The following is a 20185-nucleotide window of genomic DNA, read 5'->3' on the forward strand; positions in this document are numbered from 1 at the left end:
AATCCCAGAGTGGACTTGTTTTATATGCTTAATTGGTTTTTATCTTTCAAAACCATTTCTAATCATTCTGAGATGCTCTTCTAATGAGCTGAGGTTTTCAGAATGGGAGCCTTTACAGTGCTGATATCAGAAGAAGAGCCCCTCCTGTTGAAATTTTCTGGGCCTTAACTGGGTTAGCAGTCTAGGCTGATTTCATAGATTTTATTGTATTCTGGTTATTTTGTTTTCTTCCTCTTACCATAAACCAACAAAGCATGCAGAGCCTTCGAGTACCTTTTCAAACTGCGGTAATAAATATAATTGTTTTCATAATATCACACAAATGGGATATTGCAATGTGGAATGAAGGGGTTAGGTGGTTTTGACAATAGAAAGCTGTGGTGTGAACTGATTCCAGGATGCCCGTCAAGGGGGTGAATTAGGTTTGTGTTCACTGACCACATACACGCAGAAAGAATCCCTATCTAGGTGTGTCTTTAGAAAGATATCAGGTAATCTGTAGTAAGCATCACTTTATTTATTTATTTATTTATATTTTTTAGCAGCTTCATTCATTGAGGTATAGTTGACATAACATAAAATTTACCCACTGTAACTGTACAATTCAGTGATGGTAGTAAATTTATAGAGTTGTGTAACCATCACAGCAATTCAGTTTTACAACATTTCCATCACTGCAAAAAGTTTTCTTTTGCCCCTTTATGGTCAATCCTTGTTCCTACCCCTAGCCCTGGGCAACCACTGATTTACTTTCTATCTATAGATATTCCTCTTCTGGACATCGTATAAATAGAATCACAACATGTGTAGTCTTTTGCATCTGATGTATTTAAAAAAAATTATTTCTTATTGAGGTCACATTGGTTTAGAATATTATATAAGTTTCACATGTACAACCTTATATTTCTACTTCTATGTACACTACCTTGCGCTCACCACCAAAAATTTAGTTTACATCACTTTAGATTGTAATCTTCTCCTGTGTATTTGAGCTTTCTTATCCTAATTCAAACTCTGAATTTAAATCCTTAAAGGTTTTTTTTGCCTTTCTTTCCATTTTAATGAATGTCTTATGCCCCTGGAAACCATCATTCGTGAGTGTATTTTAGTCATCCGAAGCCACAAACACGATAGCTGTTAACAGTGTATGTCATTCAATTGTCAAGAGTTTTAGGACGTTGATTACTTTGTTTCTAAAACAGCCTTATAATAATAGGAAGCCCTGCTTGGGCCATCAAGTCCTGTCGGGTTAATATTTAGTTGAGTCTCTCTGTTGCCTCTTTAGAAAGGTCTGGCTTCACGGTGAGACCAGTGGCTGGATACCTGAGTCCTCGAGACTTTCTGGCAGGACTGGCCTACAGAGTGTTCCACTGTACTCAGTACATCCGCCATGGCTCGGACCCCCTCTACACCCCAGAACCGTGAGTACCCACACTGTAAAGCTGGGCTGGATGGAGACCGCCACATTGGAAAGTGGTCAGGGCTCACTTCACTTGAGAGTAAATTGGGTCCAGGAACGCTAAAGACCACTGTTCCTTAGGCCACCGAGGTTATCACTTTGCTTATGATGCTGTTTTACCTGAATAGTCTTATGATTAATGGGCTGCCAGGGTCTTCACTGGGGAGCAGAGAGCAATAAAGTAGCTGATGGTGACAGAAGTGGGCGGGGATTAGAGCTGAGTCTCTGAAGCCCCCTCCTCTTCCTAGGGGACAGAGGCTCACTGACCAGCTGGGTACCCGGCAGGGTCACTACATTGTTCTTTTCTTTTTTTAGCTCCTTTCAGCATCCCTGAAAGTGTTTTCAGGGTAAACAAAGGTTACTTATAGGACTCCAGACATTGGGAGAGAAATGCTTCTTAGAGTGGATGAATGCTCAAAGGAGAGCTGTCAGAGCTAAGAAAGGCAATCTCTAAATCTAGCCCAGAGGGTTTACAAAGAGCAGGCGCTTTGTTAGTTGCCTTTGAATAACTGGCCCTCCTGAGACCCGTGGTAGCTGCCAAAATGTATGCAGAGAGAGAGGGCAAAGAGATGAGATTTTAGCCACAGAGGTCTATAAAATTGGGGGAATAATGTGTTACATTTTTACCAAAGTACTTTCAACCAATTCATTCAGCAAACATTTATGTGCAGTGCTAGCACGGAGGTACAGCGGATTCAAAGATGAATAAAATGTAGCAGCTGTTTTCTTAAAGCCTCTCGCATTCTGGCAGGGGAGATAGAAACATAAATAATTATGAAAGAATGTGTTTAGGCCTGTAAGGGTGTGTGTGTGTGCAGAGTATCAGAGGAGCAAAGGGGAGGGAACAGTCCCGAAAGGCATTTCAGAGAAAGTGAAAAATTAGTGGGGGTCTAGAAGGGTGGGTAGGAATTTCTTTTTTGGATAAAGCCGAGTGGGGAGGGAGGGGAAAGCTTTCAAGTCAAGGAAAACAACCAGTACAAAGATGTGGAGGCCCAAAAGAGGCATAAATGAACAAGGCTTGTTACTTTAGAGGGGCCAGAACGTAGGTATGTGTTAGGGATGAAATGACTCTTCTGTCCACAATGTAAGCAGTCATTTGTCAAAACGGGACCTTTGGGCTTAATTCTGTAGGCAGCAGGGAGCTGTCCAAGGCTCCTAAGCATGATCAGATAATCGTCTTTGAGAAGGATGATGAGGGTGGGGACTTGGAAGTATGGAGAATGAACCAGCTGGAAAACCAGCAGGAGCTCCCATTCCAGTGAAGGAATACAGTTTATAAGCCATCAGTGAGATAGGACGAGAGGTCACCTCTGAGAAAGATCATCAAGATGGAATTAACAGTATTTGGTGACTATAATGAGGGCCAGGAGATGAGAGGGTCCCTAAGGCAATGCTAAGGTTTTTTTTGTTTGTTTGTTTGTTTTTGCGGTACTCGGGCCTCTCACTGTTGGGACCTCTCCCGTTGTGGAGCACAGGCTCCGGCGCGCAGGCTCAGTGGCCATGGCTCACCGGCCCAGCCGCTCCGCGGCACGTGGGATCTTCCCAGACCGGGGCACGAACCCGCATCCCCTGCATAGGCAGGCGGACTCTCAACCACTGCGCCACCAGGGAAGCCCAATGCTAAGGTTTTTATCAATAGATTGGGAAGCTGAATGGGTAGTTTTTTTCTAAAATATTGGAGGGGGATTAGGCTTGGAGGCAAGAGGGAATAAAAGAGGGAGCAAAGAGGAGGATTTGGGTTTGGAGCATCCTGTCTTTGAGGGGCCCATGGGTGGGACCTCCAGTTGGAGAAGCCCCTGGCAGTTGGAAATAAGGGCTGAGAGTTCAGAAGTGAATTAGAGCTCCTGCTAGCAATATGAGTGTTTTCTTCTTCCCTGACTCCTCTGACCACACAGGCAAGAGGAAGCTAAGTCAGAGCATGGAAACTCGGGATTCACTACCTTGGGGTTGTTTTGGCAGGCTCCTTTTTGTGGGTTTTATATCATTCATTTGATTCTTAAATTATTGTTATGATTTTATGAGTAGGTAACACGTGCACATGATTTAGCATTCAAAGCTTACGAAAGGGCACAGTCTGAACAGTGACTTTTTTCCCTCCTCTGCTCCCTTGACACCTGTTGCATCCTCCCCAGGGGCAACCACCGCTTTACCGGTTTCCACTGCGTCCTTCCAGATATACACTGTGCAAACACAATTCTCTGTAAAGATCCCTTTAATCTGTATGTATAACAAAGTCCCAAGTCTCTTCCCAGCCACATGCTGTAGTTTGAATCTATGAAACACTAGATCGGGAGTGCTGTTTCCTGCCCAAGCACTTTCGCAGGCATTGTCTTTGAAATGCAGTCCCATTTCCTCTACTGAGAGCCAAGAGGGCAGCTTCTCCAATTTGTGAAGTTCAGCTTGGCTCCTGTGTTTGGTGCTTGTACGCTGCTTCCAAGTAACTGCTTCTAATTGCTGAACTGTTGTAGTTGAGGCAGCACTAATGAGACAGAGGCGGGCCCTGAAGAGGCAGCTAGAAATGGGAGTGAAAGCAGCGAAAATACATTATCCGAAAAAAGAATTTTGTTATTTTCCTCTTCAGTCTGGGAAGAATGTATTTTGATAGCCTAGCTCTCAACACATATGGGGTGTTAAACATAGGTTGTTTTTACCATTTTACATTTTAAAACTGGTCAGGTACTGGGGCTTGAATTTAAAAAGCAGTGGTAGATTGGGTCGCTTCCCTGGGGAGGTTCTGGCCTGGAGGACAGTAGAGAAAGTCCTGGAGAATCAGTGACTCCTGATTTTCTTGGTGGGAAGAGTTGCTTTTCCATGTGTTTCTACCTGGATTGAAAGGTCACTGATTCTGCTAGAAGTGAGGCTCTTTCTCCCTTGGAGCACTGCCTGAGGCAGGGATTCTGCACACTGTTGTCGCATAGCTACTTATTTTGATCAGCTGTGATCGCAAGCGACTTTGTCACTAATCGAGTATTGAAGTTTACAAATGATTTCTTAAAAAAAAAATCAGTTGGGTCAAATTCAAGGTTATTCCAGTAAGAGCATCCCTCTCACTCAGCGGAATGACAGGGAAAGAGACAGAGCTCTAAGTTACATGGGTGTGCGAGCATCACCTGGCATGCGAATAGTGGCAGGACAAAAATTTGAGAAGCCATCCCCCCAATCTCCTGCTCTCCTCTTTGCTTCTCTGAGAAGTCCATTGTGGTCTGTGTCATATTGCACCCTCTGGCCACTTTATCTTTCAGAACAGGGTTTCTCAACCTTGGCACTGTTGATATTTTGAGCCAAATAGTGCTTTGTTGTGGTAGGATGTTTAGCAGCATCCCTGGCCTCTACCTGCTAGACGTCAAGAGTACACTCCCACCCGTGCCAGGTGTGACAACCAAAGATGTCTCCAGAAACTGCCAGATGTCCCCAAGGGGACACATCTTCCCCAGTGAGAACCACTGTTCGAGAAGAAGCAATTTGGCAGGTCATTGTTGTTCTGTCTGACAATTATTTTTCTCTTAGAAGCAATCTGTAGACTTTGTTTCCTTTCTAAAACACCAATCTGACTGTAGCCTTCCCTGGTTTGACCTCTGTTGGTTCCCTGTTACATACAAGGAAAAAGTCAAAAATGTTTGATATCATCAAATCACATCTTCTGTCTCTCTTTCTATCCCCTCCAAAACCTTATGCTCCAGCCATACTGGACTTCTCACCATCCCCATGAGCCTGTTGGTTCATGCCTTTGCACAGGCATGAGCCAGCGCAGGTGGTTCATTTGGCCTGGAATGACTCTTGTGAAATCATTTTAATTCTCAGGATTACAGCTCAGTAGCAACCTTTTCTGTGAAGACTTTCCCAGGCAGAGCTAGATATTCCTGTAGTACTTTTCCTTACTTGTATTTTAACACTTACAACACTGCATGGTAATTATTTGTTCATGTGTCAGTCTCCTTCATCAGACTGTGATTAACTCAAGGCCAGCTGGCAAAGGCAATACGGGAACAAGAAGATCCAGACTGAGGTTGGAGTGGATCCCTGAACCTGGCATATAAAGTAAAAACTGAGTACACAGTGGGCTGAAGCCGTGAATGCCACTGCCACCAGAAGGTGCCAGGTTTTGAGACATGCGCAGAGTCCCAGGCTCAGTCTGAGATCTGTGGAGTGAAGGGAACAGGGGAAGTCCCGGCTGCACCCTGTGTGGTGGTAACACCTCCATCTGCAGGGCTGCAGCCCCTCCACTGCTTCCTGCAGCTCTACTTTGATTTCAAGAACTGCTGCTGGACACCCCTCCATCAATAAGGCATTTTTATATATTCAGTGTCTTCAGGCAAAGTCATGAACCATTAATGGTGGGATTTTAGACACCAGTTGAGGCTGTGAGGATAGGTCACTTGGACCAGAATAAATCACACCCAGGAGGGGCAACCTGTTTTGCTCATCTGTTTTGCTTTGGGAATGAAGATCATTTCAAAAGAAAAACGTGGTTGTGCACTGTGAAGCTGAAGGAGAGGGAAAGGAAATGTGAAGCTTGTCCCCACCTCCCCCTTATGCAAATAAGAGAGAGAGAGAGAGAGAGACAGAGACAGAGGCAGAGGGAGGGAAGGAAAAAGAGAGAGACCCAACTGCACTTCACATGGTGCTAAGAAGACATTTTCCCCCTTTGGGTAACAAACCCTGAGTATAGTCTCACCTTAACGGTAGCAAAGCTCATTGCCCTCTCTTAAAAAACAGTGTCCGTCTGTGATGTGTTCTGAGTTATATTTGAACTTCTTAAATGTGACATCAAGAAGATACACTCTGAAATTGGCAAGCAGTGGTGCAGGTCCCTGCAGGACTGTCCTGTGTGTGGGTGTGCTGTGCATGTCTGAAGTGAGGGGGAGGACAGTGCACCAGAACAGTGGTAGGAGCATCTCTGGATTTGCCTCTAGAAGATTCTTGCTGGAGAGGGGCGGTGGAGATCCAGTGTGCTTCCTAAACTGGTCTTGGGCACACTGCAGGGAGAAGAGAGTTGGAGGGAGGTATCTTTCCCTCACTCCTTGGTCTTGTCTGGCCTGGTCTCGTCTCTGATGTCAGCCTTCTGGTGTTCAGAGGGCGCTTTGGATTTTCAGCTGTCATATGCATCCTACCCGCCCACCCCCAGTTCCTCTTTAGTTCGTTTGGCTTTTCCTCCCTGGACACTTCCTTCTAGGGGATCTGTGGTCTCTATTCTTCACAGTTTCAACAGACTTCTTGAATGTGTTTTGTGCAAGGTGGATGTTAAGTACTTGCTCACTGAATTTGCATGCGCACATGTACTTGTGTATATGACTTTCAATTTTATCTGTAGTCCTGACAGCCAGTGGTATCTTAGAAATGCAGAGCTCTTTAATAAGAAATACGGTTTAATCAAAACATGTTTTCCTGGGGCCAAATCTCATGCTTTTCTTCAGAAGCTGTGTGGACTGACAGAGGTCTTGGAAATGAAGGAGGGTAAGGCAAGAAGGTCCTATTTTCTAAGGTATTATAATCCAGTCTTGCTCTCTCCAGTATAGGCCAAACCCACCCATCCCATCTAGATTTCTGGATGAAGACCAGAGGTGGCCAGATGCCTCAAGGTTCTGTACCTTTGGAACATAAAACATTGCCCAGAGCAGTGTTGAAACACACATCCATAGCACAACCCTCTTACCCCTTGTCCTCTGCTCAGGGAGAAGCAACCAGGCATTTTCAATATAAACATACGTTCTTCAACATCAGTTCTTGGAGGTCAAGCCAGTACAATATCTGTCTTTCCAGTAGAGCTATCGCCAAAGTAATAGTGCCGTTTTGCACCAGAAATCCCTTTAAAAAATGTTTTAATGAAAACATTTAAAAATATGCTTTCTGTTTTGTTTTTCAGATGTTGTGCTTAATATACTAGTAACAGAAATATCCTTTGCACAGCATAGCATAAGCTTATTCAGTCAGGGAGTTTCAGATTCAGGGCAGCATTGGGATGATTGATGATTCAGTACAGACTGATGCAGATCTGTCTTCTTCTGCTCTTTCCCGCTGTGTCACTTCTCAAATCAGAGGGCAAACTTTCACCACTAGGAAAAAAGTCATGTCACCGTTAACTCATACTGCAGTGTTTACTGCCATAATGCAACTAAATGCATCTGCGTTAAGGAAAATCTTTCTTGTCATAGTTGGACACTTTAGGGGCAATTAATGTTATTTTTAACTAAAACTGTTTTAAAGTTTAAAAAAGGTTTTACAGTCAGGTGATTTTTCTTATCATTGCTGCTGTGTTCCACTTTTACAAGAAAAATAAAAGTGAATTATTTCTAAATTTAGTTTTCATCTATTTCTAAGCTAAGCAAGTGAATTTGATGCTTAGCCCTTGCTTATTAGAACAGAACCCGCTCTAAAACTGGCAGATGTCATTCATTTCCTTTTCCTGTGGCTCAGTCATTAATCCTGACATTATCTGTTAAATAACAATACCAGCAGGTGAAGACACAGGCTTTCAAATTTATAAGAAACATTGACTGCCCCTCTCTTGATCGAAGAGATGCCTTTCACTAGGTCTGTCATGAGAGGGAAGACAGGACCTTTCCTTCTGCGACTTTCCCTCCTTGCTGCCGTCTGAGGGATTCTGGGTCTGTGAACTTGTCTGATTTAAGCCCTGACCGTGATGGGTGTTTTTAATATTGGGCCTTGCTAAAGTCACATCTGGGCAAGGTCTTACTGAAGAGCCAGGAAGATAAGCCAGAGCTTTATAGAGTTTCACCTTCATTCGTATGAGCTCTGGCTTAGCTTAAACTTGCTCTTTCCCACAGATCACCCTCATCCCTGCCAAGCACAGCGCCGAGCTTCCTGCCCAGCCAACTGGCTTCCTCCACAGTTCTATCATCATTTTGCTGTTCAGGAGAGCAGAGCAGCATCGTACCAGCGATTCTTAGAAAATGGCATGTTCTCAGAAAGCTGATCCCACCTGGCCTCCCTTTCCTGAGTTTTAACCTGGAGCTCACACTCCAAGCTTAGCAGCCATCGTCTCCCTCGGGAGAAACTTGGTTTGGGCTACACCCAGGGTCAGTTAAGACGTTAGAGGCCCTAAGCCGAGAATATTTTCACCCCTTCCATTCTCCAACATAGATAAGTTCAACAACAACAACAGCAGCAGAAGCAGTAATAATATATTTTTTACTACTAATAGCCAGCATGTATATATCAATATGTGCAGGCACTATTTTAAGTGTTGTATGTGGATGAACTCAATAATCGCAACAACCCTCTGGCTTGTGAGTTACTATTATTATTCTGAATTTATGGATGAGGAAATTGAGACACAGAACGTTTAACTAACTTGCTCAAGGTCACACAGCTGGTAAATAGGGGAGTCGGGATTTGAACTCAGAGAGCAGTGCCAGCATCTTTTGGATTAACCACTCTTCTATATTCAAAAGTAACACTATAGAGGAAAACTCAAACTTGTATATGTGCTGAAGTTGAATAGCTTCTTTCTTGCTTTTCCAATTATAAATCTTATGTAAGATAGTTGAGAGTGACACTTTCTTTCTTGAATTTGGTGGCCCTGCTTTGCCACAACCCTAAGTACCGGATGTGCTTATTGGATGGTCTAGTGCTGTGCTGTCCCATCCAGCGTTCGGTCCAACTACCAGGTTTTGTTAGAAGCCTGCTGTCCCCTTTGATCTTCACAGGGCCACCATTAGTCTGCCCCTTTATCAAGAGGAGGCATCTTTTTGTTTGTTTGTTTGTTTTTGTTTTTCCGCGGGGGGGGGGGGGCCCTCACCGGCCACGGCCCCTCCCGTTGCGGAGCACAGGCTCCGGACGCGTAGGCTCAGCGGCCATGGCCCACGGGCCTAGTCGCTCCGCAGCATGTGGGATCCCCCCAGACCAGGACACGAACCCGCGTCCCCTGCACCGGCAGGCGGACCCCCAACCACTGGGCCACCAGGGAAGCCCTAGAGGAGGCATCTTTTATTTCACTGGGAAAAAGAAGGGGAAAGTGCCTCACTACAGAGCAGTGATGCATGCTTCTGTCTGCATCCTCAGGCAGAAGGCCCTATGGACCACATGCCCAAACTCCAGGCCCCACTATCAGCTCTCAGTGTGACTGTTGGTAAGCCACTTAACCTCCCTGTGTGAGGGCTGATGAAATAATGCTTTGATCTTTGCAGAGAAAAAGGCTTTATATAAATACCAAATAGGTTTACTCTTCCTTGCCACCTCTTACATCACGTGGAGGCTGAGGTGCCTTGTAACATTCCAGAGCATCCTTAGTTACAAGTCCCACGTTCCTAGACCTGGACTCCCAAGTTTTCAATCATAATACTGTGTCTAGTTTTGTGAGGTGCCTCAAAGCAGAAATAACCCCTAGGACTTTTTATGGGAGCCTTTTGTCTCGAAAGCTCCGAGCACTCTAACAATAGACATTCTATAAAAACTGCCCCCCCGCACACAACCCTATACATTATTTAAAACCTGTGCATTTTGAAACCAAATTTGTACCTAAGTGCCTGCTAGAGCCCTGTTGTTCTCTTAGGCTGTAATGGTAGTGACTTGGGATACAGCTTTCAGCTTGTGTATGTATATATTTTAGCAGACTCAAAGCAGGATCCCTTTTTTCCCCACCGCTCCACCCTCGCCAAGGTTTGCCTTCCTTGTGTGGTGCCTGTAACCCAAAATTAGCACTCATAAGCATCCACACCTGAGTCACAATTCATAGTCCCTCAGTGCCATGTCCTCGGGGAGAAGCTCACTTAGGTACTTTCAGGTGTGGAAGACGGAGGTGACCTGGGAAAAAAATTATTTTAGGAATATTTGCTTTTTAAAATTGCAAGTTCAGAAGAAATTCAAAGTGAATTTTAGGCAAGGAAGAGGTAACCACTGGCTGTACCTCTTCACCACCATGTCAAGAATTATATCTATTGACAGGCAGAGAAGCCACCACAGGAGAGAAGGAAAAATGTCCTTTCTGACGTTTCCCACATGTGCTCTGTTCGGCTGACGTCATTCCACTCATGGCTACGAGGTAGGCAGGACTGTCACCATTTTACAGATGGCAATTCCGAAGATCAGTGAAGTCAGGTCATTTCCCTATGGACACACAACTAGAAAATACCAAAACCGAGATCTAGTCCAAGCCCTTATGCTACACTGGAAATTAGGAAAACTGTGCTTGGGATTCCTTTAGATTCACCTCTGTATGGTACAGTAGAACCCCACCATCTCTGTTTGATTCTGTTGAGTTCAGAAAGCAGTTACTGAACATCTATTGCGTGCCAGGCTTTCCTAAGCACCAGGAACCCAGAGATGAACATGGCATGGCCTGTGTCCTGGAGAAACTTACTGCTGCTTATTGAAGTGATAAAATATCTTCCAAAAGGGCAAAACCTACTGAAGTACAATAGACTTAGCTGTAAGTATAATTTAATGTGTGATAATACCTAACTTGTTGGGAATTTATGTTTCTAATGCATTATCTTACGATACTGTTTAAGAACTCCATGAGATAAGGACCCTTATAATCTCCAGTTTACAGACGAAAAAACAGTATATCCGTGCTGTCCAATATGGTAGAGATGTGACTATTTAAATGTATTAAGTAAAATGAAATAAAACCATAAATTTAGTTCCTCAGTAGTGCTGGTCACATTTAAGACGTTCAATAATCACCTGAACCAAGTGGCTTACCATATTGGACGATGCAGATACAGAATATTTCCATCATTGCAGGAAGCCCTATTGCACATCACTGCGCGAAGTAACTTGCCTACACAGGAATGTGCAACGTGGACTTAGGGCTGACTCCTGACTATATACAGTTCTTATAACCCTTATGTGATATTACCTCCTTAACATCTAGTGAAAATTTGGGGAGGGGGAGCACACGGGGAAAGAGTTAAAAAATCTCTTATTTATTCAAGAGATAAGAAATATCTGAGATGAAGGGGAACTGGAGACCTATGGACAGTTTCCCTTGAAGCCCTTTTGTGGTACTTGTAAGAACTGGAAACTATTTCTTTCACTAGATCAGGAAAGTTAGTACTTGCTGTTTGCTCTTTTATGGAACCATGAGGTAACTTTTGCTAAGGGTTATTCTAGGATTATGTCTTATTTGCTTTTAAGTCTCAGTTCCTAACATAGCACTTGGTATGTAACAGGTACACAAAAATGCTTCTTGAACTAAATTCCAAAAAAAAATAAGTGTAATATCTTCTGCTAGTCTTAATAGAGTTGTACTGAAAAAGAGTAGCATTGATGGCCTTCCTTATGATTCCTAGGGGGAAAAAAAGAAAGAAGATTTCCACCAGGGCAATATCCAGGTGCTTGGCTTCATAAAAAGAGGGCCACATATGTATTTATCTATAACCTGACAGGGACATAAGGCGGAGTGACCCTCAGAACTGCCTAAAACCTTATCTTATGGGCCAGATTTTACAGTATGCTATTTTAAATCTAAAGAAACTCTGTATATGGCCCTAAAACAAGCGCTGAAAACAATTGCCTCAGAACCAAATTAATTCCTGTTATTATCTCCTCAGTGAAGTGAAAACAAACCAAGTCACCCCCTTTTCAATGCGTCCCAGTGTGTTATCCCAGATTACTCGCACTTGCCCACCAAAGGTTGCGTGAAAGCTGAAAAAATACCCTATTTTGGCTTCCAGGTCCTCCTCCAGCTTCTTTTCATCAGTGCAACCTCCACCCCCCCATCCCCCAACCCCATCTTCCTTTTCCTCTCTTCATGATTTAGCTAAAGTGTTGGCTTCCCTGTTATTTAGAACAAACAAAACCTATAGCAATAGGGTTTCAAAGACAGCTGTGCTGATTTGGGATGGGAAGCAAAGGCTGCATGCCCACTCACTGCTTCTTAAAAGCTTTAATTTACAGCAAAAATAAAAAGTTGTTCAACGCGGATGAGTCAGCTTTGAAAACTGATAAGAGGAGAAGAATGCCAGACCCATTTTGAATTTGAACTGAACAACTAGGACCCTTCTTTTCCCAGCAGCAAAGTGATTGCAGCTTCCTTAGAATGATTTAAGAATTCCCTGGAGGCATTTTGCCCGGGTCCCTTTGTAAGCTTTAGAATCCTCTTAACAGGGCTTATCAGAGAAGATTCCAATTTAGAGCAGCAAAAAGTTTAGTGTCTGATATCAGCTCTAGCTTTTCTTTTTCTTGCTTTCTATTTTTTTTTTTTCAAAAGGAGACATGATGTTTTACAGTGTTAACAGTTTTGAAAGGTCCTACATTTCCAGTGAACACAGTGCTTCTGTGAAAAGGGCTCTGAGAAGCATTATTCAGGCGAAAATGCATCAAAGGGATGTGAGTTAAAAAGAGAAAAGTTTGCCGTTGCGGATGGAGATTGGAGGCAGCGTGTGCTGACAGGTGCAATTATAGCCAAATAATTGAATCTTTTAAGAGAGATCTGGTGAGATAAGGCAGTAGTTGTGGACTCACATCGGAAACCTGTTCATAATTAGATATTCAGGGTTCCAGCTGTGGATGAAACACCAGCATAGGGATCGTGAACTACTTTACAGACAGGACATAATAGCTATTGCACTTTGTGAAGCGGTGTGAGACAGCATGACTTCAGTCCCACGGAAATTAATTGATACAAAGTTTGGAGAGGAGGCTCAGGCTTCTCCTGCAGATTCCCAACAGTCTGGAATCTCTTTCAGCCCCTGAAAGCTAGTCACCCCAGCTTCCAAGTCCTTTGGTCTCAAAGAAGCTAAAAAAAAATGTCAACTTTTCAAAGTTAATTAATTGCTTTAATTAGCAACATTAAACATCTTTCTTTGTTGTCTGAAGAGTTTCCAGGGACTTCAGTTTCGTTTGTCTATACCACGTGTCTTAGCCAAAGACACTGGGATGAGAACAACCCAGTGTTTATTTCTGAGAATGTTCCACCAAAGTCATAAATGATAATAACGTTATTTATGGTCTTGAAATATAGGTGCTTGAGCCTTGACTCAGTGAGAAGTGGGGTTCCTGTAGGAACTGCATCTTTACTTGCTCAGAGATCTGAACAGCAGTTCCTTCTTAGGGTCTCTACGTGGAGACAGAGCGGAGAAGAAGGTACAAAGTAGCGCAATCATTTCTACTTAGAACAGGGCAAAGGCATCCCGAGCATTCCATTAGTAATTCTGTTAGAATTCTTGCTTCAGGCTTTCATTCTTAATGAAACAATATAACTTATTCTGCTGTGTTGTATGATTTTTTTCTTTCAAATTTATAATTTCTCTTCTGTGTATGGTTGGATTACCTTGTAATGCTATTAAAGGTTCTTAAGTTGGCTGTGGGCTATAGGTTTCTGATAATTACACCTTAACTTAAATTTCAGGTGATAGCTCCTTTTCTACCACAAAGAATGGACTCCAAGTCTTTGGATCTCTCGTATTTTCCTTCTTCTTTCCTTTTTAACTGCCAACTTTTCGCTTTCCCTTCTACCTATAAGCCTTTGGACTCCATTGGTACTTAGGCAGGTAGAAGACCGTCTTCTTCAAGTATTTAACAAGCTCAAGAGTAAACCCAGTTTTGCAACAAGAATCCACCACTGTAACCATGATCTGTCCCATTCTCACACTGGGAAGCACCCAGCACTGTGCCTGGCCCATTGGAAGCATTCAATACCTGTTGGCCACAATAGTTGTTCCTTTAGCTACTGTTTTATTTATTTATTCATACCGTGAGCTAATACTCACCATCTTTAGTATTTCCCTGGAGTTTGACATCTGGTCTAATTTTGAAATTATTGTTGTCATATTTTCTGCCTGGTTCAGTAGGAGTGTTTTAGTACTTCATCATAAGCTACAGTGGGGGTACTCAGATTTATCCATGGTGGGCCTCTCAATTCCAACATTGGTGCAGACTGCATGACCTTTAAAAAACTGATCACAGGAGTGCGTCTACAGGGTCCACTCTCAGCATAGAAGTATGCTGAATCAAACACCTTTAACTGATCGCTAACTGAGTCAAGTGCATGTGGAGGAGTAACTTGCTACCTAGTGAGCTTTCCTTACCACCTTTCGTTGTTCCTCAGTATGTATGTATGTTTGTATGATGTAATTTTAGTGACATTAAATTTGGGCAGCTCAAAATTACATAATCACATTTAGCTTTAGTTTTAAGTACTAGTTGCTTGAAGCCTGTTCAGGGTGTTCTGAGCATCGTCTGTTACGACAGAGGATCTCCACCCTGCCTGTGTCTTATACCTGCTCAGGCCTGTTCCAGAGAGTCTGACTGCATTGCTCTTATGTAGCGCCCAGTCATTGTTTTATTGTTTTTTGCGGTACGCGGGCCTCTCACTGTTGTGGCCTCTCCTGTTGCAGAGCACAGGCTCCGGACTTGCAGGCTCAGCGGCCATGGCTCACGGGCCCAGCCGCTTCGCGGCACAAGGAATCCCCCCGGACCGGGGCACGAACCCACGTCCCCCGTGTCGGCAGGCGGACCCCCAACCACTGCGCCACCAGGGAAGCCCCATTGGTATTTTTAAAATGGCTCCTCGGGTAATCTGGAGGGTTGAGGACTGAGTGGCAGGAAAAGAGACTTAGGACACACTGGCTACATTTTTACCTGTGCTAACCAGCTTGGTTAAACGTTCTCCACAACTGAACCTGTGCCCCGCCCAGCCCTTCTCATTTACTCCACCTTGTAAGTTAATAGAACAGAAGGAGCACAGCTTTGAGTCAGAGGAATTTGATTTCAAATCTTGTCTCTGTCTCTTATTAACAGTGTGTCCTTGGAAAAAAAATGCTTAAATTTACTGAATGTTCGTTTCCCCATTTGTCAAATGGGAATAATAAGACTTCTGTGTAAGTGAAGATGAAATTACTAATGGGATATGAAAACATTTAGCCCAGTACCCAGCACATAATAGGAGCTCAGTATATGTTAGCTTTCTTTTTTAATAAATTTATTTATTTTTGGCTGCGTTGGGTCTTCGTTGCTGTGCACGGGTTTTCTCTAGTTGCAGCGAGCGGTGGCTTCTCTTGTTGCGGAGCACGGGCTCTATGCACGCAGACTTCAGTAGCTGTGGCTCGAAGGCTCTAGAGTGCAGGCTCAGTAGTTGTGGCGCACAGGCTTAGTTGCTCCGTGGCACATGGGATCTTCTTGGACCAGGGCTTGAACCCATGTCCCCTGCATTGGCAGGCGGATTCTTAACCACTGCGCCACCAGGGAAGGCACTATGTTAGCTTTCTTTTTTTCCTCCTTCTGTCTTTAATTTCTTCATAGGTAAAATGAAGGGCTCTGATAACATTTAAATTCTCCTTATGCCCTAAAATCCAATGAGTCTGATTCACCACCTTAAGGAGTGTGACTGGAGAGTAACCACCACATATGCTTTTCCACAAATTCAATTTCTGTACAAAAAGGAGGCTGTTGGCACACAGTTGATAGAGAATGAATTTGGAGTTTCTTTCAGTATCATGTCCACGTATTCATTTGGCTGCTTTTTCAACCTGATGTGTCTGGGAAGTGGCTGGCCAGGGTTGGGCATGTGGTTTGAGCTGTGGGAACAGAACTTTTTGACCAAGTAATGCCATATGTCTTACGTTGGCACCCATCGTCTGCCCTTGACCACCATTCCCTTGCTTCAGCCTCATGACCATCCAACTTACTTTATACTTGTGATATTGGTGGTAGTACCTGGCATTTATGTTATAGCATCTATTTGAAGTGATACACTTATGAGGAACTCAGGTGAAATTAGGAAACATCTTTCAGTTACTACCTGGCTCATTAGTTTTTGTCAAGAAAATAAAATATTGTTGCCTTTTGATTCATTTCCAGTCATATATTCCAGGATAGCTTGGTATCAGGAAACGGTTTGTGATTCATGGCAATGACTCAGGAAGGCATCCGCCTTGCTTCATGGTGACACATACCTGCCTTTGCCTGATCTCTGGCTCCAAGTGAAAGCACAGGCAAATGAGAGAGGATGTAAACTTCTATTATTACCTAGTTCAGGCTAGTCAAAGCAGGGGACTGGGAGGGTCTTCCAGTGGGAAGGCTCAGAAGAGTTGCTTGTGTTATAGACAGATAAATGGTCCACGGGAAAAGACATCTGTTGATGACAATAGGATCTTCTGCTGTTTCCCAGTGCCCTGCAAAGTGTAATATGGGATGCAGTGTAACTTAAGGGTTGAGAACAAGAGTTTAGAAATCATGATAAGCTGGATTCAAGTTTTGGCTTTATCATTATCTGTAGCAAGAATTGGCAAAGTTTTTCAGTAAAGGTCCAGCTAGTAAATGTTTTAGGCTTTGTGGGCCATATGGTCTCAGTCACAACTACTCAACTCTGCCGTTTTAGGCAAAAGGAGCCATAGACAATACATTAATGAACGGGCATGGCTGTGTTCCAATACAACTTTATTTACAGAAACAGGCAGTAGGCCAGATTTGACCTGCAGCTGTAGTTTGCACACCCCTGGTCTATAGAATATTGCACCAATAAGTTACTTTAATTCAAGTTTCTCTTGAGTATTCAAAGAGACAGTGCATGTAATAAAACACTTAACACATGTTTGGCATATGATACGCCCTTGAAAATAGTAGTCACTATTATTTTGTTAACATATTATATATCACATAATTTAAGATGCCATGGTTGTAAGATGTATCTGGATTTCAGAGTTGATAAAAAATCTTAGGATTGGTGAAATTTGGTAACATTAATTACAGTAGCAAGGTTATAATTAGAATTTTAGGTCTTGTTCTGCCAGTGATAGCTTAACTTGTCTAACATTTCTCTGTGATGTTTTTCTTTTCAGAGACACATGTCACGAACTCCTGGGACATGTCCCTCTACTCGCGGATCCTAAGTTTGCTCAGTTTTCTCAAGAAATAGGCCTGGCATCTCTGGGAGCATCAGATGAAGACGTTCAGAAACTAGCCACAGTGAGTTCATTTTCAACCTAAAAACCCATTCTGTTTATGTCCATTCGTAAGGCTAAGAAAGTTTTAGAGTTACTGACTATGAGTGATAAGGCAAACACTCTGGAGAGGGCATGGCGTCTTTACTTTTCCCCATGTGTGTTCCTTTGAAGCGCAATGTGTTCTTGGCCTATTAACTGTCAAAATCTTTGTATTTTATCCTTCTCATTCAGGGATTGGCTAGATTGTAAATATTTGAGGCTTGCAGGTCATGAGGTCTCTGTCCTAACTACTTAGCTCAGCCAGTGTGGTGTAAAAGCAGCCACAGACAGTACATAAATGAATAAGTGTGGCTGTGTTCTGATAAAACTTTATTTATAAAAGCTGGCAGTGGGCCAGATTTGGCCTGTGTGCTGCAATTTGCCAACTCTTGTTCTAGTTCAACGTTTATTTCCTAGAAACATTTGTAAAAATGAAAATTATGCATTTATGGTAAAGTAGAGGCTGTACTCAGGATTATTTCTGATTAGTCAGTATGGGTTTGGTCAGACACAATTTGAGCCAGCAATAAGCAGCTCATGCTAAACAATTATTATAAGTGCAAAACCAGAAAAAGAGTTAATAGATACTATGGTCTCAGCAAGGTTCTTCTCAAAACAATCAGTATGAGAGGAAAGGTGTCATGTTGGCGGCTACCTTTAAGCTCCTGAAGAGCCAGCTCTAGCAAGCTCATATGCCACATCCTAGCCCCATTTCAAGGAGCCCCGAGTAAGAAAGAGCAGGTTTAGCAAGCTCACTTAGCTACAGGGTCCAGTCTGTTAGCCTCAATGAGCAAAGGTACTGGAGGAAGAAAATATAGGATCCTGAATTGTGTGTATTTGACACAGACACACATTGATGGCGTATTAGGCATGTAGGAATATTCGTCACTCCCACCAAGAAACAAGTGTTCTCCTAGATTTCTTAAGATGCAAAGCCCTTTCAGTATACCTTTGGTTTCCTAATTTTGATAGAGATACAGGAACTGAGAAATATTTTTCTACTAAAAGAGAAATAGCAGTGCAAAAGCCATGCTGTTGGCGTCAGTGTGGAGATGAGCAGGGTTGAATGGGGACTGCGGTGGACTCAGGAGAGCATGCCTCTTCTACAGCACGAGGCTGCCAGATGGGAATGTGGGCCTTTGTGTGGCTGGACCTCCAAAATTTTGAGAGAGGCTGGAAATCTAGATTTCTAAGCGAAATTTAATGATTTAAAAATGTTGGCTCTTGGGCTTCCCCGGTGGCGCAGTGGTTGAGGGTCCACCTGCCGATGCAGGGGACACGGGTTCGTGCCCCGGTCCGGGAGGATCCCACATGCCGCGGAACAACTAGGCCCGTGAGCCATGGCCGCTGAGCCTGCGTGTCCGGAGCCTGTGCTCCGCAGCGGGAGAGGCTGCAGCGGTGAGAGGCCCACGTACTGCAAGGAAAAAAAAAATGTTGGCTCCTAAAAAGAAATCTATCACTACAAGCTGAGGAAAATATATTTGTAGACTGAATTAGGAGCTAGGCTTCCAATCTGTAACCTGTACTCCAGGGATTGTATCTCACCTATATTGGCTATTACTGCGTAACAAGTAATTCCAAAATTTAGTGGCTTAAAACAATAAACATTTATTATCTCATAGTTTCTGTGTTCGGAGATTTGGGAGTAGCTTAGCTGAGTGGTTTTGGCTTAGGGACTTTCCTGTGGTTGGTGTTAAGATGTGGGCTGGGCCCATAGAGGTCTTCAGGTTTGGGAAAGTTCTCCCAAGATGGCTCAGTCATGTGGCTGTTGGCAACAGGCTTCCTTCAGAAGAGAGAGAGAGAGAGACAGAGACAGAGAGAAAGAAAGACAAGGGAAGAGACAGGCAGACAGAGATTGTTACTGAGGGAGGAAGTTGTAATGCCTTTTGTGGCTTGATCATATGCTGATCACATCAGCCACATTTTATTCATTAGAAGGGATTCACTTCAGCCCATACTCTAGGGGAGGAGAATTCGTCTCCACTGTTTGGAGAAAGGAGCATCAAAATATTTGTAGATGTATTTTAAAACCACCACAACATAAGTCCTGTTATTTAATTCTCAAACCTAAGCTCCGGCTTTAGACTCCACATTTTGGAACTTTTCTGTGCCTTTCAAATTTCTCTTGAAATGTTCTGGTTTCAGCCTTTGATCCCTACAGTTTATACTCTTGATCAGAGATGAATGTTTTGCTTACTAGTCTTATTCTGAACAGCTACAAACTGGGATTCAACCCTGCCAGGCTGTGTGTGTGTGTGTGTGTGTGTGTGTGCGTGTGCGCATGCCCATGTGTCCAAAGAGAGGAGAAGGAATGAGGTAGAACTTCATGGATGTGAATGTAGGTAGATCCTAGTGAGTGATCTAATTTCTTTCTTAGAAAGAAAGCAGTTTTATTGTCCCTTTCATTAAATGATGATTGATTAATTGCATCATTCAAACTAACATTTACAAAGAATATGACAGGGTCCTCACTTTTCAGAAATTCATAGTCTATATAGATAAAACTAAGATTTGTCAGAGGAGAGGAACTTTGTGCTGAGTCTTGAAAGATGAGAAAAAGCCAGCCAAGTGAAGGAGGAAAGGAAGAGTAGAGAATTCATTTCTTATTCATTTCTTATTCATTTAGAATAAGAAATCTTTCTGGTTTGGGGGCTACACAGGGAATGCCAGTTCACCAGTTTAGAGGGCAATGCTGAAGCCAAGGATTGCCTTTTGTGTTCATTTTCTATCATTACAATGAACAAATTACTCCTGACTTAAAACAATATAAATCTGTTATCTTACAGTTTCATAAAGTTACAAGTCTGACACACTTCTCACTGGGCTAAGATTAAGGTGT

The 20185-nt window shown here is 43.1% G+C and overlaps 1 protein-coding gene across 1 annotated transcript in view; it reads left to right on the forward strand.

Moving 5' to 3' along the window:
* Positions 1–20185, forward strand: part of TPH2 (tryptophan hydroxylase 2) — a 105782-nt gene that overhangs the window by 49241 nt on the left and 36356 nt on the right. Inside the window, exons 8-9 of the mRNA XM_060025258.1 lie at positions 1286–1421; positions 17203–17329. Of these exons, the coding sequence (XP_059881241.1) occupies positions 1286–1421; positions 17203–17329 (263 nt within the window). The remainder of the gene's footprint in view (positions 1–1285; positions 1422–17202; positions 17330–20185) is intronic.

Source organism: Delphinus delphis, chromosome 11 (assembly GCF_949987515.2).
Source record: "Delphinus delphis chromosome 11, mDelDel1.2, whole genome shotgun sequence".
NCBI classification, from domain to species: domain Eukaryota; kingdom Metazoa; phylum Chordata; class Mammalia; order Artiodactyla; family Delphinidae; genus Delphinus; species Delphinus delphis.